The sequence below is a fragment of the Astatotilapia calliptera genome, chromosome 1 (assembly GCF_964374335.1).
Source record: "Astatotilapia calliptera chromosome 1, fAstCal68.1, whole genome shotgun sequence".
Taxonomy (NCBI): domain Eukaryota; kingdom Metazoa; phylum Chordata; class Actinopteri; order Cichliformes; family Cichlidae; genus Astatotilapia; species Astatotilapia calliptera.
Window position 1 is genome coordinate 40,596,212 of NC_137422.1, and position 24,204 is coordinate 40,620,415.

The window sequence follows — 24,204 nt, forward strand, 5'->3', positions numbered from 1 at the left end:
GCGCGGTTTTAACAGCAGGGGTAAAACCCACGTCGCGTCATGTGTGAAAATGCTTCTGTAGGTGAGACTGGTTATGTTTGCTAATGCTAATAATCACTGGGATTTATATCAGCTGCACGCAGAGTGAAGCAGCAGGGCTGAGATGCAGTAAACAGCACCACCTGTGGGTGGTGTCAGGAAACGACACACTCCATAAACATGCCCTCTATAGTGTGACTGTGATGTGGAGCACACTGACATGAATCACTGACTTTAGCAGCATAATGTTTCCATCTCAGGGAACTCTTGTTCCACTGTGGGTGGTCTCAGAGTGGACAGCTCCCACGCCGGCTGCTGTGCTGGATGTTCATACATGACCTGCTGGGGAAACACGATCGCAGATGTTTCTCGCGGCGGGAATGAGCCGGGCGAGGCTGCGTTCTCTGGCCACGCCTCCTCAAAAACAATGTTTGCACTGTGCTCGTTTCAGCAGCAGCTTCTAACACGGCCGGTCGAATAAGAACCATCCAGAGAACTTCTGTTAATGCACAGTATTTATTGACACAGTTTAGAAACATCCACGCATTTGTTCGTTCATGGTTTACAAACCAACCAACCAGCAATCGTTGTTAATCTTCATTTCAGATACAGGAGTTAAAGTATTCACTTCAGTTTTATTACCTTTTATTAACAGTTAGAAAATGTTCCTACACACGAAATCATCACGTCTACATTTCGACCCTCTGTGCTTCCCTTTAACTCAACTCACACCTCTGCTGTGAGAAGCAGAAGTTGCAGAAATCGGTGAGCAAACCTCGCGTGATCTGCTCGCGGCGCGTGATCTGCTCGCGGCTTTCCGACAAAATCATCCCAACAGCCGTCGCCCACGGAAACAAGTCAGGCTAAACTAAACCGAATCATCCTTTAACCTTTAAGCACGCCCCAGGACGCCGCTCACCTGCCAGAACGCACCTGTGAGACGTCGTTAGAGTCTGAAGATCTGACCTCTGACCTTTGGATTAAAAAAAGTAATGAGTGAGTGGTGACCTGCAGGTCTTCAACGGTGTGTTCACAACAAACGTGGAGCGTGATTACATACAAAGTTCATGCAATGAGGCAAGTTCATGCTGGGCGATACAAACGGGGGCGAATCTGCCTTCACACGGGAGAGCCGGGATTCTCCTCCAGCGCCACGTGGACGCCGACTGAACCATCGGCATCACAGGGGTGAATGCTCCGGTTTCCACGGTGACTGCAGTCACATGAGGTGAAACCTTCATGTTTGATGTGAACACACCCTAAAAGACACACATGTGCATCAATATTTACAACGGTAAGTGAACGCATCGGCAACCAAAGCTAAACTCTACGAGCACCGCACGTAACGCGAACACGTCCAAGGCGTGGAGTCGGACTCTGACGTGTGTCCGTGTCGAGCTTCCCGTCAGACTCTCTGCGGCTGAGCGAACGCACAGCTGCCAAAGGCCACGTGCGTTTGCGTGGCTCCGGGTCACTATCGCCTTCCTGGAAGTCGGTCGCAGTCACATAACGGGTTCGGTCAACTTCGTCTTGGTCCCGAGGTCAAACGCTGAGCCTAGAAGGATCCGTCTGCGAAGTCTCGTTTGCCGAATCCTTTCTGGAAAAAGACACAAACAGAAACTCACCCAGTGTCCCCACAGAGCGACTCGACCGTCATCATCATCGTTCGTAATACAAAAAACGTCCCAGTTTTACTTTGGATGTTTGCATGATTTCACCCGCTGCCCCCTGCTGGACACCAGCCTGCAGATGTTTGTCTCACACTCAGCTCACTTTTATTTACACAGCAACAGTCGCCTCAAGGCGCTGTAAGGTCGACCCTACAATAATACATACAGAGAAAAACCCAACAATCACATGACCCCCTATGAGCAGCACTTTGGCGACCAGCCTCAGGGAGGGGCGGGGCCCTCAGCTTCCACTGGAGCATTACAGAGTGAAAGCACATCACTGCACAGCAGTGGTTTGAGCTGTGCTCCAATAAAAGCTCAGTGTCTCAGAGGGTAACAGTAATAATAACACGGACTCTGGTCATGTTTAGAAATCATTCTGTAATTTGTGCTAAAACAAAATGATTTATGTTTGATGAAGAAAACGCTGTGATTAAAAGAATCTTTGGAGGAGGGTACAACTTAGTCCTGCTCTGCCCTCTAGTGGGCGACTACGTGCCCACACCTACCCACCCAACACAGCTGATGTCGCAACAGAGACACACCCACAGTTTACAGCATGAATTCCTCTTTTTTTACCGCGTACGAGTACAAATACTTAAAGTACTTCAGTGTAGGGTGAGCAGAACACGCGAGTACTACAGGAGCTTTTAGAGGAAATGAAGAATAAGCAGCAGGTCCAGAGTAGAGTACGACTAACACTGAGCCCATCAGGCGGTAAGATCCTGCAGTGCAGCTTAAAAATCATCAAAGGAGTGATGAAAGATGCTGCAACCGTGAATCGTTAAAAGATGAAGTGTCTGAAGACGCAGCTCAGTGGAATTACAGCCTGTAGCTCACTCCACAGGCCGTCGCTCCACTGCTGCAGCGCCGTGCAGGGCGGGTTCCTGCGTCGCCCACAGACAGACGCCCACACGAAGCCTCGCTGTGTGATGGTGAAATGTCCCTCGGACCTCAGAACTCACAGACCTACAAACGTCAGCCCACAGCAGCTTCGGCCCACAGCAGCTTCAGCCCACAGCAGCTTCAGCCCACAGCAGCTTCAGCCCACAGCAGCTTCAGCCCACAGCAGCTTCTCCACAGCAGCTTCCCCACAGCAGCTTCAGCCCACAGCAGCTTCAGTCCACAGCAGCACTATTATAAGCGATGTGGAGAGGAGCAGCTTCTGAGGGCTCTGTGATCTATCAGGAATTTTGAGCGTTATCCTGACGTGGACATCGGCACAATGCCATGCAGCCGTGCACGGTGTACTTTTGAAGGACTGGAAGTTTAGATTTTCTGTCATAAACTAAAGTGTCTGTGTGTGTCCCTGTGTGTGTCCCTGTGTGTGTCCCTGTGTGTGTCCCTGTGTGTGTCACTGAACTTTAGCTGTGCTCCAGGTTCCTCTGCAGCCGTCTCCTGGTCGCCTGCTGCAGGCTCAGAAGAATGAAGGAGCCCATGTATCTGTCAGCCTTCATCAGGCGCTCGGAGCCGTTTCCACAGCGCAGCACCATAAACTCAGAGAAGTTGCACAATAAACGGAGCCTGGGCTATAAAAGCTGGGCCGCCACACTCAGCGTTACCTAACAAAGCTGTTTGTCGACAGTTTGACTGCAGAGAAAAAGTTTCACCATCTGTAAACCAGAAATATTCATCCTGTCATTTTGTTTCTGCACAGTTGTGTTCCAGATGTGTTATCTGCACAACTGGGTTTGTGTGAAAGTGCAGGGAGATAAAGGCCTGGGTTTGTTTGTGCTGCGCGGATTTACGGGAGGAGGACCGCCAAGTTCACCTCAGCAGAGACACAGAGGCGAACCCAAAATGTCTGAGCCAGATTCTCCACATTCCTGCTGCAGCTCAGCAGACACGAGGAAAGGATTCTCACAGCAGGAGCGGGTGGGGGGTCTGCTAATGCCTCCACAGAAGGAGGGGAGGCTACAGACAGACTCGCATTTAGCTTTTCATCATCATCATCATCATGTGGTGTTCTGGGGCAGAGTGAGCCCCTGCCAGCCCAATCATTAACAAGTTTAATTTCATTTTTAGTTCAGAGACGGAGTTTAGCAAGTCTCCAGTCTGACTGCTGCTTACTTCAGAGAAAATATTTGCTTTTGCAGAACTTCCAGATAAGCACGTCCACAGACTAATGAGGGCCAGGCTCGGGTGCAGAGCAGAGGAGGGAGGCAGCGAGGAAGAGGAGTTACGAGAAGTGGAGGTCAAGTGAGATAAAAAACAGATGCAGCCAGATGCAGACGAGAAAACCATCTGGTGGAAACAAACGGAGCACAATGACAGCCCACGCCCACAGCTTCTCCCCAGCTCAGGCTGCAGGAAATAAAACAGCAGGACGGGTTCAGGCTCTTTGACTTAAACATAGCTGCAACCAGAAATGTGACAAAGGCTCCCAAAGTCACCACAAGCACGCCGCCTCTGTCTTCACCTCGACGACACGTTTGAGACCCGTCCTGTTCGCCCTCACTCTGCTGCTTCAGCCTTTGAGGATGAAGACGCAGAGAGAGAAACCTGGTGAATGTGGTGCTGGTTTGTTTTTGGCACAGCGGCTCGCTGCTTGTGCCAAAGCGAGTCCCGCTGCCGCGTCCTCACACACACGTGATCCTGATGCGTTATTGTCACACTCGTAAGCGGTGCGCGCTTGATGTCTCTGCATTATCGCTCAATCATCCAGGTAAGGAAATCCAAACAGGCTGATTCTGTTCATCTGGATGTTTGCAGCTGACTGCAGGTTTCCAACCTTATAAACAGGACATTTACACAATGACTGAAACAATGGCCTACGAGGTCATGACCATTAATATGTAAATTGACCAATTGGCCATGAGTCCCGTTCACAGAGAGTTGGGGAACGGCTGCAATCACAGCATTATAAGATGGTGACAGATGTACCCTTAGGCCCCCTCCTCGATTCAGAGATGGTCTCCTTGACTCCGCCCTCAAACCAGCGTTCCTCCCTGTCCAGGATGTGTACTTCCTCATCACTGAGTCCTGATGCTCCTGACACATAAGGGCTCACTAAAGGTTTTCAGGCAGCAGCTGTCCTTCTTCTCGTCTTTAGGAGCCTTCAGGCTGATCAACAGTCTCTGGTTGCTGATCAATGGTGTGTTTGTCAGCCTGGCTACAGAGCTGAAGAGAAACCTGGGGTTGTTCTTATTTTCTTCAATCAGTGATGAATAGTAAGATGTTCTGGCTTTGCGGAGGGCTTTCTTATAAAGCAGCAAACTATTTCTCCAGGCTAAATGATGATCCTCTAAATCTGTGACACGCCGTTTCCTCTCCAGCTTACGAGTCGTCTGCTTTAGGGTGCGTGTTTGAGAATTATACCACGGAGTCAGGTACTTCTGATTTGTCACAGGAGCTACAGTCGTACGCAGTGAGGAGGTCAAATGATTGACAAGATAAGATAACAGCAGGTGACTTATATCCTCAAACTCAGTTGCAGCACTTTCAGAAAAACATCTACTGTGACGAAATCTACTCCCCGCTGCTGGAAATAATTAGCGGGTGAATCAACAGAGAGTGTGTTCTGGATGAAGCATGTGAAGATTACACATGAAACTCACCAGTCTGTAGTCTCTGTGCAGCTTCTTGTACTGGAACATGTTGCAGAGGACGGTCGAGGCTGCTCGGGCAGCTTTTTGACTCCCGGAGCTAAAAGTGAAGGACAGCAGAGAGTGAGAGAGGACAGGAGGACTAATGAGGCGGAAATACCAGAGCAGCAGGGACGAGCTTCATCACAAACATGTCCCGCAGTGTGAAGGAAAGGTTATAACAGACATGTGAAGTCCTAAACAGGAAACAAAGGTCGCAGAGGGGTCACAGCTTTGTTTCAGCGGAAACATGAAGAGTCTGAAGAGAAACGGCGGCAGAGCCGGCGACCATCAGCGCGACTACACGTACCTGCTGTCGTGGGACGTCTTGATGCCCACCAGTTTGGGGATGCCGTTGAAGTGACAGACGTCGCGGGCTGCCGAGGAGCTGCAGGTGACCAGGTGGTTGAGGGCTCCGCAGAGGTTGACCACCACGTCGCTGGATGGCATTTTCTGCAGGCCGTCTGCGGGAAGCTTGGACACCAGAAGCCCCACCATGTTCTTAGCTGCCACGACACAGAAGAAGGACTTGAATAAGAAAGACTCTGGAGCGGACCTGGACCTTGGGGTCCAGAGAACGGGAAAAAGGCGGATGCACTGAAGCCCCTTAAAAGCAGAGCTGCACCTGTCCCAGCAAGGCTCTTACCCATGTGCTGTTTGTCGGTGGCGTGCCGGGCCAGATTTCTCAGCAGGCCGCTCAGAGGCCTGAGCTCCGTGTCGCTGATGGTGTCCAGCCGGTCCAGGAGGATGGGAAGCATCCGCTCCTTCTCTATAATCACCATGCTCAGCACGGACGCCCACTAACAGAGAGGAGCAAAGGTCACGTGAGCCTGCAGAGACCGCACCTCGCATTAAAGCTGACGATCGGGATGAGGCGTTACCCTGGCATCTCCCGCGGTGATGTTCTGCAGGGCTCCGATGGCGGCCTCGCGGCTGCAGGAACTGTAGTCGCTGTTCTGCAGGATGAGCTTGTAGAGCCCCACCACCTTCGGGTGCCACAGCCACTCGGACCCTTTAGGCTGAGACAGGGTGGGCAGGTTCTGGTGATTCTGCTGCTGGAGAAGAGAGAAATCAAGTACAAATACAGAATTTGGGGTCAAAAGTAGCAAAAATATATAAAACAAAAAGTTGATTTATTCAAATAATTCATAATTGAAGAAAATCTGCTGAGTGTAAACTCAACGTAAAACTAAACCAAACCAAACTAAACCAAACCATGCTAAACCAAACCATGCTAAAGTAAACCAAGCTAAGCTAAGCTAAGCTAAACTAAACCATGCTAAACCAAACCAAACTAAACCAAGCTAAGCTAAGCTAAGCTAAACAAAACTAAACTAAACCAAAAGAAACTAAACCAAACTAAGCTAAACCAAGCTAAGCTAAACCAAACTAAGCTAAGCTAAGCTAAACTAAACCAAAAGAAACTAAACCAAGCTAAGCTAAACTAAACTAAGCTAAACCAAGCTAAGCTAAACCAGGCTAAGCTAAACCAAGCTAAGCTAAACTAAACTAAACCAAAAGAAACTAAACCAGACTAAGCTAAACCAAGCTAATTAAACCAAGCTAAACTAAACTAAACCAGACTAAGCTAAACCAGACTAAACAAACCCAACATTAAACGAAACTACTTTCATGAGTTACAGTAGCACTTGTTTGCAGACTTTGTACTAAATTGATAAACTGTGAGAATCAAGTTGAGTCGTTCAATAAAAACAAAGATTGTTATGAATTTATCTTTCAGGCGCTCGTGTGATTAAACTGCTTACGTCTGTCTGCTGCTGTTTTCCAGTTTCACATTTAAGTTAGATTTTAAACGAACACATTACTATGAAATCTAGCAGACCGTAGCTACTCTAATGTGCAGAAGGTTTTGGAGGTGATGGGGATCCAGACACAGAGCACCACACGGGTGGATAACACCAGCACCCTCTCCTCCTGCTCGTACCTCCACGTTCTTCTTGCTGTACAGAGTGAAGCAGCCGATGGTCTCGATCTCTCTGTTGGCAGAAGCTCTCGACGGGCCCTCGAGGCGGAGCTGGACTGAGGGGGGAAGCTCCGAGTACAGCTGATAGGACAGATTTCTCATCACGCACAGGGAGTTCTCCAAACCCTGAACACGCAGACAGGAAATAAAAAATGGATATCAGTTAAAAGAGCGACCGAAACAAACGGGCTCAAAGCAGCGAGTCTTAGTCACCGTGCCGACTCTGATGAGCTTCAGACACTAAAAGCACAGAAAGAAGTCTGAACCCTTTTCACACGCGACCCAAACCACCGCACCATTAATAACGTGGAGAGTCGCCACCATCGAAAACTGGGAATGACTGAGGATTCTGTCGCCCTCGTCCTTGAAGCTCGCACATCGCGATATCCCGTTTCAGTCGCTCCCACCCCCGCTCTGACCCGAGGACAGACAAAATCTATTTTTATTAACCAGCTGTTTTCTTTCTCCCAGCCTTCTTTATGATGCACTGCTGCAGTTTTACATCTTTGCACTTTTTAACAACAGCACAGAGACGATTTCAGAGGAATAACTGGAATACTGGCCACACTAAAAATAGAACAAAGACATACAGGAAATGTCTTCAGTTTTATTCATTTAGCGACACATTCCAGCACAACCAGCCCGAGGACACTTTGGGAAATCCGTTGAGTGGGACGGCGGTGAGTCAGCGACTTCCTGACAAACACCAGTCCAGACTGCACCAGGCCCACTCGTCACTTTAGTAGGTGAAACTAAGAGCTGAGAGTAAAATCAGCCTGATACTAACGCAGCAGCGAACACGATGAAGACGAGCAGATGATCTCGAAGGTCGGCCAAAGTGAACTCTGGTTTTGGTTTCTATCGACCGGCTCTCAGATCTGTGGGATCACTCCTCGTTTATACAAGTTTAGAAGTAAAGCCTCTACAGTCATGCACAGTTCAGAGTCCTGATGCTGAAACTGTGACGCGAGGCAGCGATGAATCAGAGCAAACGTGCACTCTTTACACTCCAGGTTAACCTCAGTGAGACTTGAGCTGGTTACTGTTCTGCTGTAAATGACAAACCACGTCTCCGGCGTCTGTGGTTTGTGCTCACGGCTCCAGACGTTTTAAAGCGCCTGCACTCAGACATCATTATCCACGCGCCTCTGTGGCTCACCTTCTCGTCGCCCTGTTCTTCCTGCTGGATGTAGGTCACCAGAGAGTCCACGAGGCCGGGCATTTCTCTCATCTTCTGCCTCGTTCTCTCGTTCACGGAGCTCAGGTTCCTGTCGGAGCAACACAGACGGAGACATTCAACCGGACCAAATCCTTCACTTACATCAAACATTACTACAATGAAACAAAGGCAGCTGCTGCTCTGTGCGACTGCATTATGTGACGTTACTTTAAATAAACATCCATTCAGTTCATCTTTTATTTCCTTGAAATGACGCATCAGAGCCTAATTGAGGTTAAAATCCTTCTAGGAACCAGTCTCACTGTCATTAAGCAGCTCTGGGCAGTTATTTTGAAGCATTATCTAAATTTACTTTAATTTCCATGTGCACAAAACCGTCCAGTCTGAGTGAAACCTCTGAAAGGTTTGCAGACTTTGTACTAAAAGGATGAAAGAAGCAGCTTTCTCCCTCCAGTGAAACGTCTTCCACCTTCTTTGCTGTTGCTCATCTCTTCACTCTGAGTGAAAGAGCGTCTCTTGGTCCACGCCTGGACGACATTATATTGACCGAGGCTGTGTTCACTCTGCATGCTGAGACGGCCCAAATCCTGGCACGCCTGAGCTCTGCAGCAGGGTTTGTGGTTATTAAGGTAACACCAGGTCCAAGCCTGTGTGTCAGAGTTATGAAGGTGGTCACATCTTATATCAGAGCAGATTATGTTCCAGATGAGAGATCACCACACACTAAACCTTTTATTATTGACCAATCAGTTCCTGGAAAAGCCTCAGAGTGCACATCGCACGAAGGTCTGAAAATGTGAAAATGTATGCTATGTCTTCTGATGATGCTGCCTAAGGGAAGCATGTATGATGTAAACAGAATTGGTCCTAGCACTGAACCCTGTGGAACTCCATAACTAACCTCAGTGTGTGAAGAGGACTCTCCATTTACATGCACAAACTGGAGTCTATTAGATAGATATGATACAAACCACTGCAGCACAGTACCTGTAACACCTGTGTACTGATTTATCAAGCTGATAATCAGCTGATGATGGTAAATGAAGAGAAGCCAGATAAATAAAAGGTATCCTGGACATGTTGAGCTTCTTTTCTAGTCTCCATCAGATGATTTAGTTATAAAAACCTGATGGTACCTGAGGCAGCCGGTGGTGCTGTTAAAGATGTCTCTCTCCGATGGACTTAGCGGGATGCTCCTGCACAGAGGAATCAGAACTTTCTGTGTCAGCACAGGTAACGCCTCCCGGGACAGCTTCTCCTTCAGGTTATCTCTGGAGGACAGATTCCACAGGACGCCTGCGGACGGCCACAGCGAGTTTGTAAGACGGGTTCACGTCGCTAACGTCTCACACTAGTTCAGAGAGCAGAGGGTTCCCACCTGTGATGGTCTTTCGCAGCTCCTCGTCAGGTTCGTTCAGGAGGCTAATGAGAGGCGTCAGCCCGCCGGCATCGATGAGAGCCACCTTGTTCTCGGCGCTCTCGTAGATGAGGTTCCTCGTGGCGGCAGTAGCGTAACGCTTCACTTCCTGGTTGTCGCTGGAGAAAAGTTGCACCAGAGCTGGAACACCTTGCAGAACTCGGACCTGAGAAAGAGAGCGAGTCACCAACCACCTTCACCTCATGACCTTTTCTTCCTCTTACCCCTGCAAACATGGGGAGAACACGCAAACGCCACAGGGAGAGGCCCCGCCTGCATGGTGGGGTCAAACTCAACACCTTGTTGCTGTGAAGCTAACAGTGCTAACCGCCGTCAGCCTTCTGCCCTTTATGTGTCTTCATGTTTCTGCTTTCATTGGACAAAGAAACAGCAGACACGCTGACGTCCCACTGTCACAGCTGCTGTGTCCCTCTGAGACTCGTTGTTTGTCTGTGTGTGTGTCTGTCTATATATGTGTGTGTGTGTGTGTGTGTCTGTGTGTGTGTCTGTCTGTCTATATGTGTGTGTGTGTGTCTGTCTATATATGTGTGTGTCTGTGTGTGTGTCTGTCTATATGTGTGTGTGTGTGTGTCTGTCTATATGTGTGTGTGTGTGTGTGTGTGTGTGTGTGTGTCTGTGTGTGTGTCTGTCTATATATGTGTGTGTGTGTGTGTGTGTGTCTGTGTGTGTGTCTGTCTGTCTATATGTGTGTGTGTGTGTCTGTCTATATATGTGTGTGTCTGTGTGTGTGTCTGTCTATATGTGTGTGTGTGTGTGTCTGTCTATATGTGTGTGTGTGTGTGTGTGTGTGTGTGTGTGTCTGTGTGTGTGTCTGTCTATATATGTGTGTGTCTGTGTGTGTGTCTGTGTGTATATGTGTGTGTCTGTGTGTGTGTCTGTGTGTGTGTCTGTGTGTGTGTCTGTCTATATATGTGTGTGTGTGTGTGTGTGTGTCTGTGTGTGTGTCTGTCTGTCTATATGTGTGTGTGTGTGTCTGTCTATATATGTGTGTGTCTGTGTGTGTGTCTGTCTATATGTGTGTGTGTGTGTGTCTGTCTATATGTGTGTGTGTGTGTGTGTGTGTGTGTGTGTGTCTGTGTGTGTGTCTGTCTATATATGTGTGTGTCTGTGTGTGTGTCTGTGTGTATATGTGTGTGTCTGTGTGTGTGTCTGTGTGTATATGTGTGTGTGTCTGTGTGTGTGTCTGTCTATATATGTGTGTGTCTGTGTGTGTGTCTGTGTGTATATGTGTGTGTGTGTGTGTGTGTGTCTGTCTATATATGTGTGTGTCTGTGTGTGTGTCTGTGTGTATATGTGTGTGTGTGTGTGTGTGTGTCTGTCTATATATGTGTGTGTGTGTGTGTCTGTGTGTGTCTGTCTATATGTGTGTGTGTGTGTCTGTGTGTGTCTGTCTATATGTGTGTGTGTCTGTCTATATGTGTGTGTGTGTGTGTGTGTCTGTGTGTGTCTGTCTATATGTGTGTGTGTGTGTGTGTGTGTCTGTGTGTGTCTGTCTATATGTGTGTGTGTGTGTGTGTGTGTGTCTATATGTGTGTGTGTCTGTCTATATGTGTGTGTGTGTGTGTCTGTCTATATATGTGTGTGTGTGTGTGTGTGTGTGTCTGTCTATATATGTGTGTGTGTGTGTGTGTCTGTCTATATATGTGTGTGTGTGTGTGTGTGTCTGTCTATATGTGTGTGTGTCTGTCTATATGTGTGTGTGTCTGTCTATATGTGTGTGTGTGTGTGTGTGTGTGTCTGTGTGTGTCTGTCTATATGTGTGTGTGTGTGTGTCTGTCTATATATGTGTGTGTCTGTGTCTGTCTATATGTGTGTGTGTCTGTCTATATGTGTGTGTGTCTGTCTATATGTGTGTGTGTGTGTGTGTGTGTGTCTGTGTGTGTCTGTCTATATGTGTGTGTGTGTGTGTCTGTCTATATATGTGTGTGTGTGTGTCTGTGTCTGTCTATATATGTGTGTGTGATGCCATTTTCTGTAGTCACTTCCTGTTTTATTTCGGTAAGTCATTTGTTCCCCCCGTGACCGCCGGCTCCACGCTAACTGTTTCCACGTGTCCCTCCTGAGGTCGTACCTGGTGTTTGGCGTCCCTGCTGTGGAAGCACTGATGCTGAACGAACGCAGCTCCAACAACCTGCAAGTGAGCGTCTGACTCGGACAGATACTTGACAGCCGTGGGCATGTCCAGATTTTGCATCCTGCACACACACACACACACACACACACACACACACACACACACACACACACACACACACACACACACACACACACACAGTTGCATTAAAAGGGTTCCTACCAGCAGTGCAGCTCAGCCTGCAACGATCTAATGCTGCTCCCTTCATTCTTTTTTCTGCTTTATCAGAATTTTTACAGATTTGTTTTTTATAAGATCAAATAAAGATACTTTACTGTCGCGGTCTTTGGGCTCTGGACAGAAAGCTCGCTGAAAGATCTTCAGATATTAAACTCCTCCCACGCCCCGGGTCACCTGTAATGAAGCTCAATGATCCCGCCCACTTTAACACTTTCCTGCAGCGAGTCAGAAAGCAGTATGCTCCTCATGTTACACCCCTCGGTGTAGCGGCAGCTAGCTAAGCCCAGCCAATCAAAATTCACCTTGCACATGATTGGTTGTTCCTATGACGACGGTGTATTGCCCTGATCACATATGAAGTGATCGTCACGTGTCCTCTGAGGCTTACGGTTGGTCACGAGTAGTAGTAGGGCTGGGCCTCTGGTTGCCTAGGTAACCCTTTAATTACTGCCCCGCACATGTGAGTCACATAGTCACCTCTATTAACCTTAATTCTGGCCCCGCCCACTTCACATCTCTAAAGCTGCGTACATACTGGCAGCGATTCGCTCACACCGACAGCTGGTGGCTCTGGTTGCCTAGGTAACCCTCTAACATATGTACTACCAGGTCATCTGTCAGTCGTGTTATTCTTTACTCGATCGTTTCAAACTTAAAACTTGAGAGAGGTTCATCTCGCGTTTGCGCACTTCCTGTCGCTCACAGTGTCACAGAATGCTGTTCACCTACCGCGGTCATGGGTCGCCACTTCCTGTGTGTAGTTTAATGGTTATTTGCCCGTCTGTTTCGTTTAAGTGAGCTAAAGATGAATCTGATGAAGGCTAAGCTAACTAGCTAAATAAAGGAAGGTGTCTCACTCTCCCAGCGGGTCGTTGCTGTGGATCGACGCTCCATCGAAGACGTCCACTCCTTTCCCGACACTCCTCAGGCTGCGGAGCGAGGCGGCGCGGTGAATGGTCCCGGAGGTCCTGGACACGTGCTGCTGCTGTTGTTGCTGCTGGTGGTGCCACTGTGTTCCCCAGGTGTCCCCCCCAGTGGGGACGCCCCTGCCGTTCCCCACCCAGCCCTCCTGGCCTAGGCTGGAGCTCTGCTGCTGCTGGTAGTGCTGCTGTCTGTTGGTGATGCGGCTGATGGTGCGGTGGGAGGGGCCTTTATAGGTGTACTGCTGTGGAAGCTCCTCCTCCTGCCAGCAACCTTTCTCCTGGGCCAGAATCCCACTGAGGCTGCGCCTCAGGGTACCTGGTGGAGGCGCAGGGAGAGAAAGCAAAGGGTTCTCTAGACGGCCGGAGGAAGTGACAGGAAGTGCCTCGTGCTCGCCCTGGGTCAGCGACTTAGAGCGTCTGCTTCTGCTGTACACCTGGGAGGTCTGAGAGCTGCTGTGGAGCACAGCCGCACCTTTGTGGGTCAGCCGGGAAGTGGTGTCCACAGCAGAGCGAGACGAGAAGCCCGAGGCAGGAAGAGGCACAGTGGGCACCTGGAGACAGGAGGCATGGGGAGAAAGAAGGTTAGAGGTCGAACGGCTTTCTTAGAGTCTCAGCCAGATCAATAATTTGTTAACAGCTCATTAAATCCCAAAATGAAAAGTGTTCAGTGAGATTTGTTCCCGGTTGGTTTTGGACTCCGCCCGGTCCTTCCACTTCACAGTCTGGAGGAGGAGCAACGATCACGGCTGCTTGTTGTGGACGATGTCCTCCTGTTGGCAATGGAGCTGCTTGCAGCTCGCTGTGAGGTCTGAGGCCTCACAGGGCAGAGTTCCTTCTCTGGAGTTCAGAGGAGCCTCAAGTTTAAGTATCTCAGGGTCTTATTCCCGGGTGAGGCGTGAGAGGAAGGCGTGATTGATTGGCGTGACACCGAAGCTGCTGATTTACTGGTCGATCTACATTCCTACCCTCACCTATGACCGCAAGCTGTGAGTGGGACTGAAAGAATGTGACTGAGGATGCGAGCAGCTTCCTCTGAAGGATGTCGGTGCTCTTCCTTAGAGATAAGGTGAAGATCTCGGTCGTTCAGGAGGAACTCAGATGTTCTTCAGGATGGGACCTGGACAGAGGAGGTGGCCTGGAGACGGAGCGAGTTTGGCTGTGGAGATGTGTGGCAGCTAAAAGGAATGTGTAATAATACAAATGTCTCGTTCCAGAAATCCAAACTCTGCTGCGAGCAGCTTAAAGGCGCAACTATTTTCGTTCCCCAGAGTCGTATCAAAACTGCTCACAGCAACCAAGGTTTGTGCAGATATCACTGCACGCCAGAGCGAGGGAGTGACACGGAGCTGTACGGGCGCAGGGAGGAGCATTTTACGGCTCTTCCTCTCCTTCGTTATAATCTGCAGGAAACGCCGTGCAGCCTCTGTATTGTTAAGCTGCAGAGGCACAGCAGCGGGTCGATGTCCTGTTTGTGTTTTGCTTTTCTTTGCATTGTTCTGAACTCTGACAGACACACAGAGGAAACAGCCCAACACAATGGCTGCTCGGTGTGAGCGCCGTGCTCCCAGCACACGTAGGTCGAGTAACAAACACTGCCGCACATTTCCAGACGGCGCAGGCAGATGTAACCTGCTGCTTTTTTATGGAGCTGAGTGGATGAAAAATCATTTCTTCAGAACGTTTCTCTTCACGGTTTCATGAGTCCCGCCCCGGTAAACTTTGAAAGGTCGTCTGAGCGGCTGGTGGCGTCCTGCAGAACAATGCTCTTTGCTTCTGTTGGAGTTCAGAGGGAGAGACGCCGCGGGACACTGCTGTGGGTGGGGCTGATGAAGATGCTTGGACCTCTTCCTCACCCGAGTTGAATTTGAACAGAAATCATCGTCAGTCTCATCTTCGCGCTGTTTGGTGCCTGACGTGGTCAGCTGCCGACCTCCTTTTGTTTTCACCCTCTGCTCCTGTTTCGCCACTAAAAGCTACTCGGCGATGGAAAAGATGGCGGCTTTGGCTAAAATACACACTGCACACCTGTGGTCCTGTTTTTAAATAATAATGTGCGAGGACAGCAGCGTCTCATTAACACGGAGCGTCACGCTCCAAACGACAGCTTGTGTGTAACTGGGAATTATTTCAAATCCCAGGAGTGAGGAGAAGCAGCTCAGCCGAAGCTTTGTGCTGCTTCAGGATTCCTAAAAGATCACATTTAGTAATAATAAGAAAAACGTTTTATTATTATTATTATTTTCCTCTGAGCACGAGGCTCATCTCCTCATAGACTTCTATCCAATCGGGCGTCTTTAAAAGGCGCCCCCTGCTGGATGTTACAGAAATGTCAGCCCCCCCCTCCACCATGTCACAAAGAGGAAAACGACTTTTATATTTATTTACATTCAAATTCTAATTATTGACGTCCCTTCTGTGTTGCAGTGGAGCTGCTCCCACCACAGTGACTCACGCGGTGTGTTTAAAGCTCTTCATCGTGTGTGTGGCGTGTACTCACGGCCATGACGCGGCTCGGCGTGTTTATCATGGATCTGGAGCTGAAACCCTGAGCGTGGCCGTAGCTCTTCATCTCAGGAGGGTCTGCAGAGAGAAGGAAGACAGTCACTCTCATTACAACTGATGCACCATCAGTCTAACCTTCACACACAAACTCCAGCCACTTTATTAGGAACACATGTACATCTGCTCATCCAATCAGCCAATCATGTGGCAGTGCATAATATCAGCTGCAGGTTACCGAGCACCAATCACAGTCAGAGGAACTGCCTCTGGGACCAGTTCAGTCCAGAGCTCATGAAACGCTGGAGAGGCTGAGAAGAACCAGAGGGGCACTCAGAGAATAAGAGACGTGTTAGAAAGAGGAGGCCAGGAGGCGCACAAATACACTCAGTGTGTCATCATTTAACAAGAGGAAGAAGCACCGGGAACGTCCCCAACTCGGGCCGAAGGTGGACCAGCGTCGCCACTGAAAGACCGTCTGTGTGCAGGAATACGCCGTCCAACAAACACCACACGCCTCAAACACAAGCTTCAGCTGCCGCCACGCGAAACCCGAGCAAAGCCCATTTATCCTAACACGTGATGCAAGCTGCTGGACGCAGTGAAACAGCGAACAGAAAACATCACACACAATCGAGCCGAGCAGGAAGGAGGGAGGAAATGCTGCTGGGCAGGCCGCGGGGCATGCAAGCATCAACACGTCAGAGACGAGGGAGCGGCGGTCACGCACGGCATACAAACGGGACTCAAACCAGACCAGATCAAAGCAGAAAGCATCGACCTGCAGGTCAGCGAAGGTCGTCTGTACCCGACACACACGGCGCCTGCAAAGACCCAAAGGTTTTATGGGTTTGTGTAGATGTCATAAATTATGACACAGCAACAGACACATGAAACTGAGGTGGGCTCATACCTGCATCCACCTGCAGAAGATCATCTTCAAAGCAAAAAGATGGAAATAAACTCGACCAGCTGAGACTTCAGGATGGAAACTTATTAATCCCAAAATGAATCTTATTCTCGTTTTGGCAGCAGCAGCACAGCCTGAACTGGGGCTCACTTTAATTCTGTTATGTTTGATTGAAAGGACAAATTCCTGCAAAATAAACCTTTCTTCAGATTAAATGCAGTTTAGTTATTTCATAAAGCTGACAAACAGAAAGATGACATCGTGTGTGCAGCGACTGCGGCTCAGGAGGTGGTGGATCGATCCAGACTCCAGTCTGCTGAACCCGAGCTGTGCGCGATGCATCCATGTGTCAATGCGTGTGATTGGCTGAAAAAGGCTTGCAATAAAAACAGTGCTTTGAATGCTCAGAGTGGAAAAAGCTCCATCGGTACCAGAAACACCACGAAAACGAGGAGCTGGGGTGGAGGTGGGTTACAAAGCAGCTTGCAGAATGCAGCAACTGTATGGAGGCAAAAGCAGCTTCAATAATTCATACTGTGAGAGGTTTGAGCCTCAGCTGATTGGCTGCAATCTGCAGGCTTCCTGAGCTGATGACAGAAATAAAAACGTGGTGCCGTGAACAGAATTTATGCTAAAACTCAAATTACAAACTCAAACTGAAGATGAATGAAAACAGGTAAAACAGAGAAAATCAGGCCTTGCTGTTGTGTTGGTTTGAAGGTGTGTGGAAAGTTCACACAGTGAGAAATACCAGCCACACTGTGGAAGAGCAGCAGCCGACCAACAGTCTAAAATAGGCTGTGATAACATGCTGTGAAGATTGGAGAGGAATGTTCCCCACAGGAGGTGGTCCATGAGCTTACACAGAGACCTTTACTTTCATTTCTTTGGCCTGCACTGCGTGAAGGTCGTCGAACTTAATGAACGTTTTACCTCAAACCGTCCGGATCGCTGCTTTCCACTTCGCTCAGGCTGAATCTGGCAGCATGTCCACCTGTTAGAGACGCAGCTGTGCCTCCAGTTTCCAGCAGAACATTGCTGACTAAGCAGCACAGTGATAATAGGAAACATGACATCAGTGCTCAGAGCTTTCTCACAGCCTGAGTAAAGCTGCTCTGCATCTTTCTTTCTTTCTGTGAACCATCTGAATCAGGATTCAGAGCCGGATGATCGATACATCAGAAAAGGCCGGAGGTCAGGAGAATCGAGGACCGACCCTCAACACCTTTATACCTGTTGCATGTTGAAACTATGGAAGGCAAACTCGTGAAAGGATTCAAGCTTCAAGCTTCAGAACAGAGTTTGGATAAAGAGGACGAGACTGTTGGGACTCACTGATCTGTAAATATCCGCTGAAGGCTTTATTTGATATGTCGCACTGAGCTTCCAGTGAATCAGATGCTTTAAATCTCAAATTCTCAAACAGGTCAGAGACTCTAACAACACCGGCTCTTTGCCAAAGCGTAAGGTTAGTCCTGCTCCCTGCAGTAAGAGCTCTGGGTCAGTGTTGTTATAGGACAGAGAGGGCGAGTATTACTGAATATTGAATATAACAGTTTTCTCCAAGCCCGCAAACATGAAGTCGTGTGGCAGCTCGCTGTCCACGGGCTCAGACCCCCGTGCTGCTGCAGCTGATCCAAAATGCTGCAGCAAGAGTCCTGACAGGGACTAGAAAGAGAGAGCAGATTTCTCCTGTTTTGGCTTCCTGTTAAATCCAGAATCCAAAATCCTGCTCCTCACATACAAGGTCTTAAATAATCAGGCCCCATCTTATCTTAATGACCTTGTAGTACCATATCACCCTATTAGAGCACTTCGCTCTCGCTCTGCAGGCCTACTTGTTGTTCCTAGAGTATTTAAAAGTAGAATGGGAGGCAGAGCCTTCAGTTTTCAGGCCCCTCTTCTGTGGAACCAGCTTCCAGTTTGGATTCAGGAGACAGACACTATCTCTACTTTCAAGATTCAAACTTTCCTTTTTAATAAAGCATATAGTTAGGGCTGGACCAGGTGACCCTGAATCCTCCCTTAGTTACGCTGCAATAGACGTAGGCTGCCGGGGGATTGACCCTGAGCCTGGTTCTGCTGTAGCTGCTAGCTGTGTGCTAGGCTTCACCTCAGCTAACTGGAGTCCCTGAACTGGACCGTGTTTGTGCTGTTGGAGCCTTTCTCCACAGCATGTCTTTATCCTGTCGTCCTTCTCTCACCCCAACCAATCACAGCAGATGGCCCCGCCCCTCCCTGAGCCTGCTTCTGCTGGAGGTTTCTTCCTGTTAAAAGGAAGTTTTTCCTTCCCACTGTCACCAAAGTGCTGCTCATAGGGGGTCATATGATTGTTGGGTTTCTCTGTGTGTATTATTGTAGGCTCTACTGTACAATATAAAGCTCCTTGAGGCGACTGTTGTTGTGTTTAGGCGCAAGTTAAACAAAGAAGGACCAAAGGAGGCTTCAGCTGCAGAATCGGCAGAGACTCCTCCCACTCGTTTTTGAGGGGCTAAAAATATTGACTTTGGTCATTTTAGTTTATCCTGAAATGATTTTGTTATCATGTACAAACTGAGATAACTGATCCTTTACAGTGATGAAAATTCCTCTGTCTTAAAAAAGCACTTGGGAGAATTTAGACTAAACTTTGAATTTCATTGGTGGGCTAATAATTGTTTCCTCATCTGTGGCCTTTGCAGCATTAGCTTTAGCTTCCTTTTTCTTGTTTCCTCTTCCTGATCAACCAGGGTGTGCAACAAATGCGCTGAGTGACGTTAATTACACCGAAGGGTTTTTCCCAGAGTTCGAAGCTTGTTGATGAATCTTGGTTCAAGTGTGGCTGCAGGGAGAAGCGGGAGAACCATCAGTCCAGCCTCCAGTTTGATCTTTACGCAGAAGGAAACTGAAGCAAAGCAAACACACCTCAATATCTGAAGAACAAAGAGGACTTTCCAGCACAGACCCCTGACCTGAACCCCACGGAGCTTTACTCCAAAACAAAAACAGAGGCTCTGTGAACGCCGCCAGATCACGTCGGGGTCAGGTGAGAAAGAGGCGATGAATCGCACATTAGTGCGCTCACGCTGGTCGTGAACGAGGCCCGCTGTGTTTACGTGCTCCTTGAAGCAGTGCTCAAAATACCAACGGAGCAGGGAGGGGCTCCGTCATCAGTCACATCCCATTGGCTGCTCCTGAAAAACAGGCTTACTGAATATTGAGGACTTGAGCCCCGTAAGCTCGGACCAGGCGAAGTTATTTCATTGTTGATATTAAATATGAGGAGATTCGCCTCTTTTTACTAATAAGAGAATATTTAACATGTGCTTCCATGCAGACACATCCTGACTCTGTGGGTCAGACCGAGGGCCTCTTTTATCAGCCAAGAGGTCAGGAGGGGGGTCTCCTTCCTCTCCCAGACCTTCTTTGTGAAAACAGATGTGGATCATCACAGTTCCCCTCCTCACCGACTGCTGATGTCCAAACAGACACCCCGCCTTTCTTCTTCTTTCTGTGTTATTAACGTTCTGGGGTCGAACATCCATGTTTAACATTTTATCCGGTCGGGAATCTGTGATGTCACACTGCACTTTTCCGTAAAGAGGGGAAAAAACAGGAAACGGTGGAAATAACACCCACACGGCTTCACACAAATTCACATCTGTGAACAATAAACAGACTGATGTCGCCTGTGTTGGGCTCACAGTGCAAATTACAGCCGCTCAGCATTTAGCTTTGCTTTCATCGTGCAGGGTTGCTGCTGTATTTGACCACAGCACACCATCGAGCTTCTTCTCGTTTTTACCCGAACCAGAGAGTCAAAAACGAAAAGCATCCAACGTGACAGAGGCGAGCTTCGCCCGCCTCCACCCCTGTGAACACCCAGCACAGACTGGTCGTCTCTAAAGCAACAGTGTTATCTGCTGCACCCAGGCAGCATCAGTTTCCCATCACGGCTGCTGCTTCTTTCTAAAAAGACGCCAACACTTCTGACGTCATGTTAAACTTTCCTTTGTTCACTGCAAACTGTCAGATTAGCCTCAATCTGTCTGCACAGGCTCGAATAAATCCTGAAAGTTCCTGAGAAAAACTTTCAAAGAAGTAGAAGAAATGTTCAATTTCCCAAAAGCCAGCTGGATCCCGTCGTTCATTAGTCCCTCTGTGCACCCTAAACATCACTTCCGTCCCACTTTTAAACTCCAGTTGTGACCTTTTCTGCTGATGACCCTGATAAGAAGGTCGAGTCTGTTAAAGCTCTGCGGTCTCTTCTAACACGCAGCTCATCATTTCTGGATACAAAGCGAAAGCTGAGCTCGTGCTGCAACTCAGATCTCAGACTAACTCAGTAAAACTGGCTCATGTGAACATATGGACCTGCCCGGGTCCAGTGATGGAATAAAGATCCAGCAGACACACGGTGGAGGCGATTAGAGGCTGAAGGAGCCGTTTGGCACAAAGATTCAAACGTGTCGGGAAGAGCTCGGAGACGCAGGATTTCTAAAGAAGCGCCACTGCCTCCGCTGGGTTCGCATCCAGAACGACACCGTTAGAAGCAAAAGTCACAGAGTTTTGGGAAATGAGCTCACAGTCCAGATGTTTCACACTGGATTAAACAAACCTGCCAAACCTTCAGCTTGAAAGAAGAACATGAACATTCACCATGTTTATTTGCATCATACAGAGGGGCGGGGCGGGGTCTGTGGTTTCTTATATTAATATTATCGTGCTGCTGTAGCTCATAAGCTGCGGTGTAACTGAAAGTGGGCGAGTACTGACTCAGAGTACTGCTGGTATCGGGGTTCAGCACCTCACCCAGAGACAGCGTACGGACCGGGTATCAAACCACGACCTTCTGACAACCAGATCACCCGCTCGACTTCCTGAGCCACAGCCGCCCCAAAAGCAGATTTCTGCGTCTGCTTCTTTGAACACGTGCAGATACTGAGGTGGGAAAACGATCCGTCCACACTGAACGAGCTTCTGGTGTCTCAGCTCTGCAGAACGATGATCTGCAGCCCAAAGTATTTACACAGTCACACCTTCTTTAGGGCTGCCATGTTTTATATGCTTGATACTCACTTCTTGGTAACGCTGACAGTGAGCAGTGTGTTTGCCGTATGCTCTGTACAGATGTAACAAAGGGAAGGAGCTGGAGGAGTTTCAGGCTCTGTCTAAGCTGCCAAACATTTCACAGCCTCGCTCAGCAGGTCCAAACACACCATCAGCTGACCTTTCATTTCACCGCACACTCCTCAGAGAAACTACACATGACAGTTGTTTCACCAGGGCTCGAGTACCAGGGTGGCATCAGCACACCTTCAGACATGATTTACCCCCAAAGCTACTGGATTACAGCTCTGGAGGATTTGAGCACAGGGCCAGTGGTAATTTATTCCCACAGATCAGATAGTGGAGGAAATTCCCACAATTAGGGCTGGGCCATATCATACCGTTCACGGTGATACCGGTGTAATGTTGGGCAACGATAGGAATGAAACCAATGAACCTGAACTGGTTTGTAAAAATGCTGCAACTTCACTGGTGTGGAACTGGTTTAGCTTTCGTCCCTCAGACACACAACAAAGCACTATTTTTGGTAGCGCATGCTAGCGGGCCGTCGTTATTACCGTGTTGTTTGGAAAATACGGCGCACTTAAAATCATCCTTTGATTTTTCTGAAAGTCGACAGAGCCCCTTATAACCCCGTGTGCCTTATGTATGAACTCTGGTTGTGTTTACTGACCTCGAAACTATTTTATGTGCACGGCGCTCGAAAATCTGTCAAATGCTTCAGTACGACTTTGCTAAGCTACGAAGCCGCACCGCTTGATGGATTGTCGGAGTGTTACGGCTATCGTAGGCGGAGCCTCGCGGAGTGATACGTACTGTGGTTCAACATAATATTACCGTATTGTGTGTGTATGACCTCTTTTTAAGTGTTGTGGATATTATACATGGTGATGCTGAGGATACGTCGGCCAGTTTCCACTGGAAATGCTTTTTGGTTAAACTGTCAGCAAAGAATTTGCATTTGCACTGTTAAATGTTTATATAACTTTAATGCAGATAAAAAACAGCTGCTTGTTTAAGTGAAAACACAGTGATTTTTTTTTACTAATAAAGTTGTGGAGTCTCGTCTCAATTATATCGTCGGTTATATCATTATCGCAAATTTTCAAATATATATCGTGATAAATATTTTTGGTCATATCGCCCTGCTCTAGCCACAATCACAGGCGTGGAGCGACCAGCTGGACGCCGTGACGCGCACTGACCTCTGACCTGGACAACAACTGGAGCTCTCCCTGATGTTTCAGGATGTCTCCTTGCAAACACGGAGGGCAACAAAGATGTGAGACGTGGACTGGCAGCTGATGGGAAACACGCTCGAGGTGATTTTTAGGTGAAGCAGCGGTACGAGGATGAGTGTGAGGCTGACGAGATTTAGCCCCCACGGAGGATAAAGCACCCCTGTGGGGGGAATTCACCTCAAACTCAAAGTATGGAAGTCAAGCCCGGTACTAATACGTGGTAATGTGTTATTGTACGTACAGCATCGGCACATGCGTCACTAAAACCAGCTGTAACATTAAAGCGACTGACCATGAATAATGAAGGATAAACTCACAGAGATAAATGTGTGTAACATGAAACGAGCTCTTTGGTATCAGTCTGATCATCACTGTCAGGGGGAGTTATTATCTTTGAACTCAAACCACATTTTCCTTCCTTAAGTTTGGAAAAGTTCAGAATAAAAGTAAGAACAAAAGTGAGCAGAGACTCACATGATAGTTAAAGCAGGTTAAAGCCTGACAATCATCATGACTCTGACGTGGGAGGTTACTGTGAAGCTCACACTGGCTACAACAACTATTTTCCAGTGAGTGCACATTTTTAACCCTTTAGCACCAAGCGAGTCATAGCTTATACATCAGACTCCCCCAGAACCACCTGATCCGATCACTACATTACTCCTCGTTTTTACTTCCACGCACTAACCGACGGGACCGTGGACAGAAGGATGTGAAGCATTAAATCCGTGGCTTATTGTGCTGCGATCGCTGCTTCAGTTCTCCCCCCCCCCCATCAATAACTGACAGACTTTAAATGGCTCTCTGTGTGAACACATGCTGGAATATTGTGTTTATCATCGTCACCTCTGCTCTTATGCTCGCTGCTCTTTTTAAAACTGAAGCCAACTCATTACATGTTTCTGTGGGGACCCCTGTGGCCCCACTGAAAAGAAATCCTGGAAACGCCCCTGACCGCTACTTTCGGGTGGGGGCAATGAGCTCAGGGAGGTGTTGGTTGAATTCCAGGAGGAGGTAACAGATACTCCACGGTGTACTTTACTGAGACTTACTCAGCCCGTTACTCTGCACTTTCAAGCTCTCACCTGTTGATCCTTCCAGCCTGCTCAGGGAGGACGACTTCCTCTCAGCCAGCCGCATCCGGACCTGCTCCCGGACCCTCCGAGCTTTCGCCACTGGGTCCGGAGACGGGCCGTCCGAGGGGACCACGTAAGCGGTGCAGGAGGAGTTGGGCTGCAGGGCGGACAGAAAGCAGCCCTCCGGGATCCCCACATTCATCCTGACGCTTCACCGAGCGAACAAAGAAAAAAGGCTCCAGGCGAACTCCGGCGAACAGCGGACCGTCCGGTGCGCAGCGCAGCTCCGAGTGTCTGCAAAGAAACGGCGCTCCGTCA

The 24,204-nt window shown here is 48.6% G+C and overlaps 1 protein-coding gene across 3 annotated transcripts; it reads right to left on the reverse strand.

Annotated features, from left to right (window-relative positions):
* Positions 1-515: 515 nt before the first annotated feature.
* LOC113027635 (plakophilin-3-like) lies at positions 516-24,204 on the reverse strand. Of its 3 annotated transcripts, XM_026177295.2 has the most exons (14): positions 23,896-24,183; positions 15,609-15,691; positions 13,584-13,662; positions 13,046-13,427; positions 11,946-12,069; positions 9,815-10,019; positions 9,573-9,732; positions 8,416-8,524; positions 7,218-7,382; positions 6,154-6,327; positions 5,919-6,072; positions 5,583-5,778; positions 5,246-5,333; positions 516-1,615 (listed from the first exon to the last, which is right to left on the reverse strand). In XM_026177295.2, exons 1-14 carry the CDS (start codon positions 24,086-24,088, stop codon positions 1,574-1,576), a joined length of 2,154 nt encoding a protein of 717 aa, XP_026033080.1. In that variant the 5' UTR covers positions 24,089-24,183; the 3' UTR covers positions 516-1,573. The 3 variants fall into 3 exon arrangements, with proteins under 3 accessions (XP_026033080.1, XP_026033073.2, XP_026033062.2); XM_026177288.2 differs by having other exon boundaries at positions 6,154-6,324; positions 13,046-13,662; positions 23,896-24,204; XM_026177277.2 differs by having other exon boundaries at positions 13,046-13,662; positions 23,896-24,204.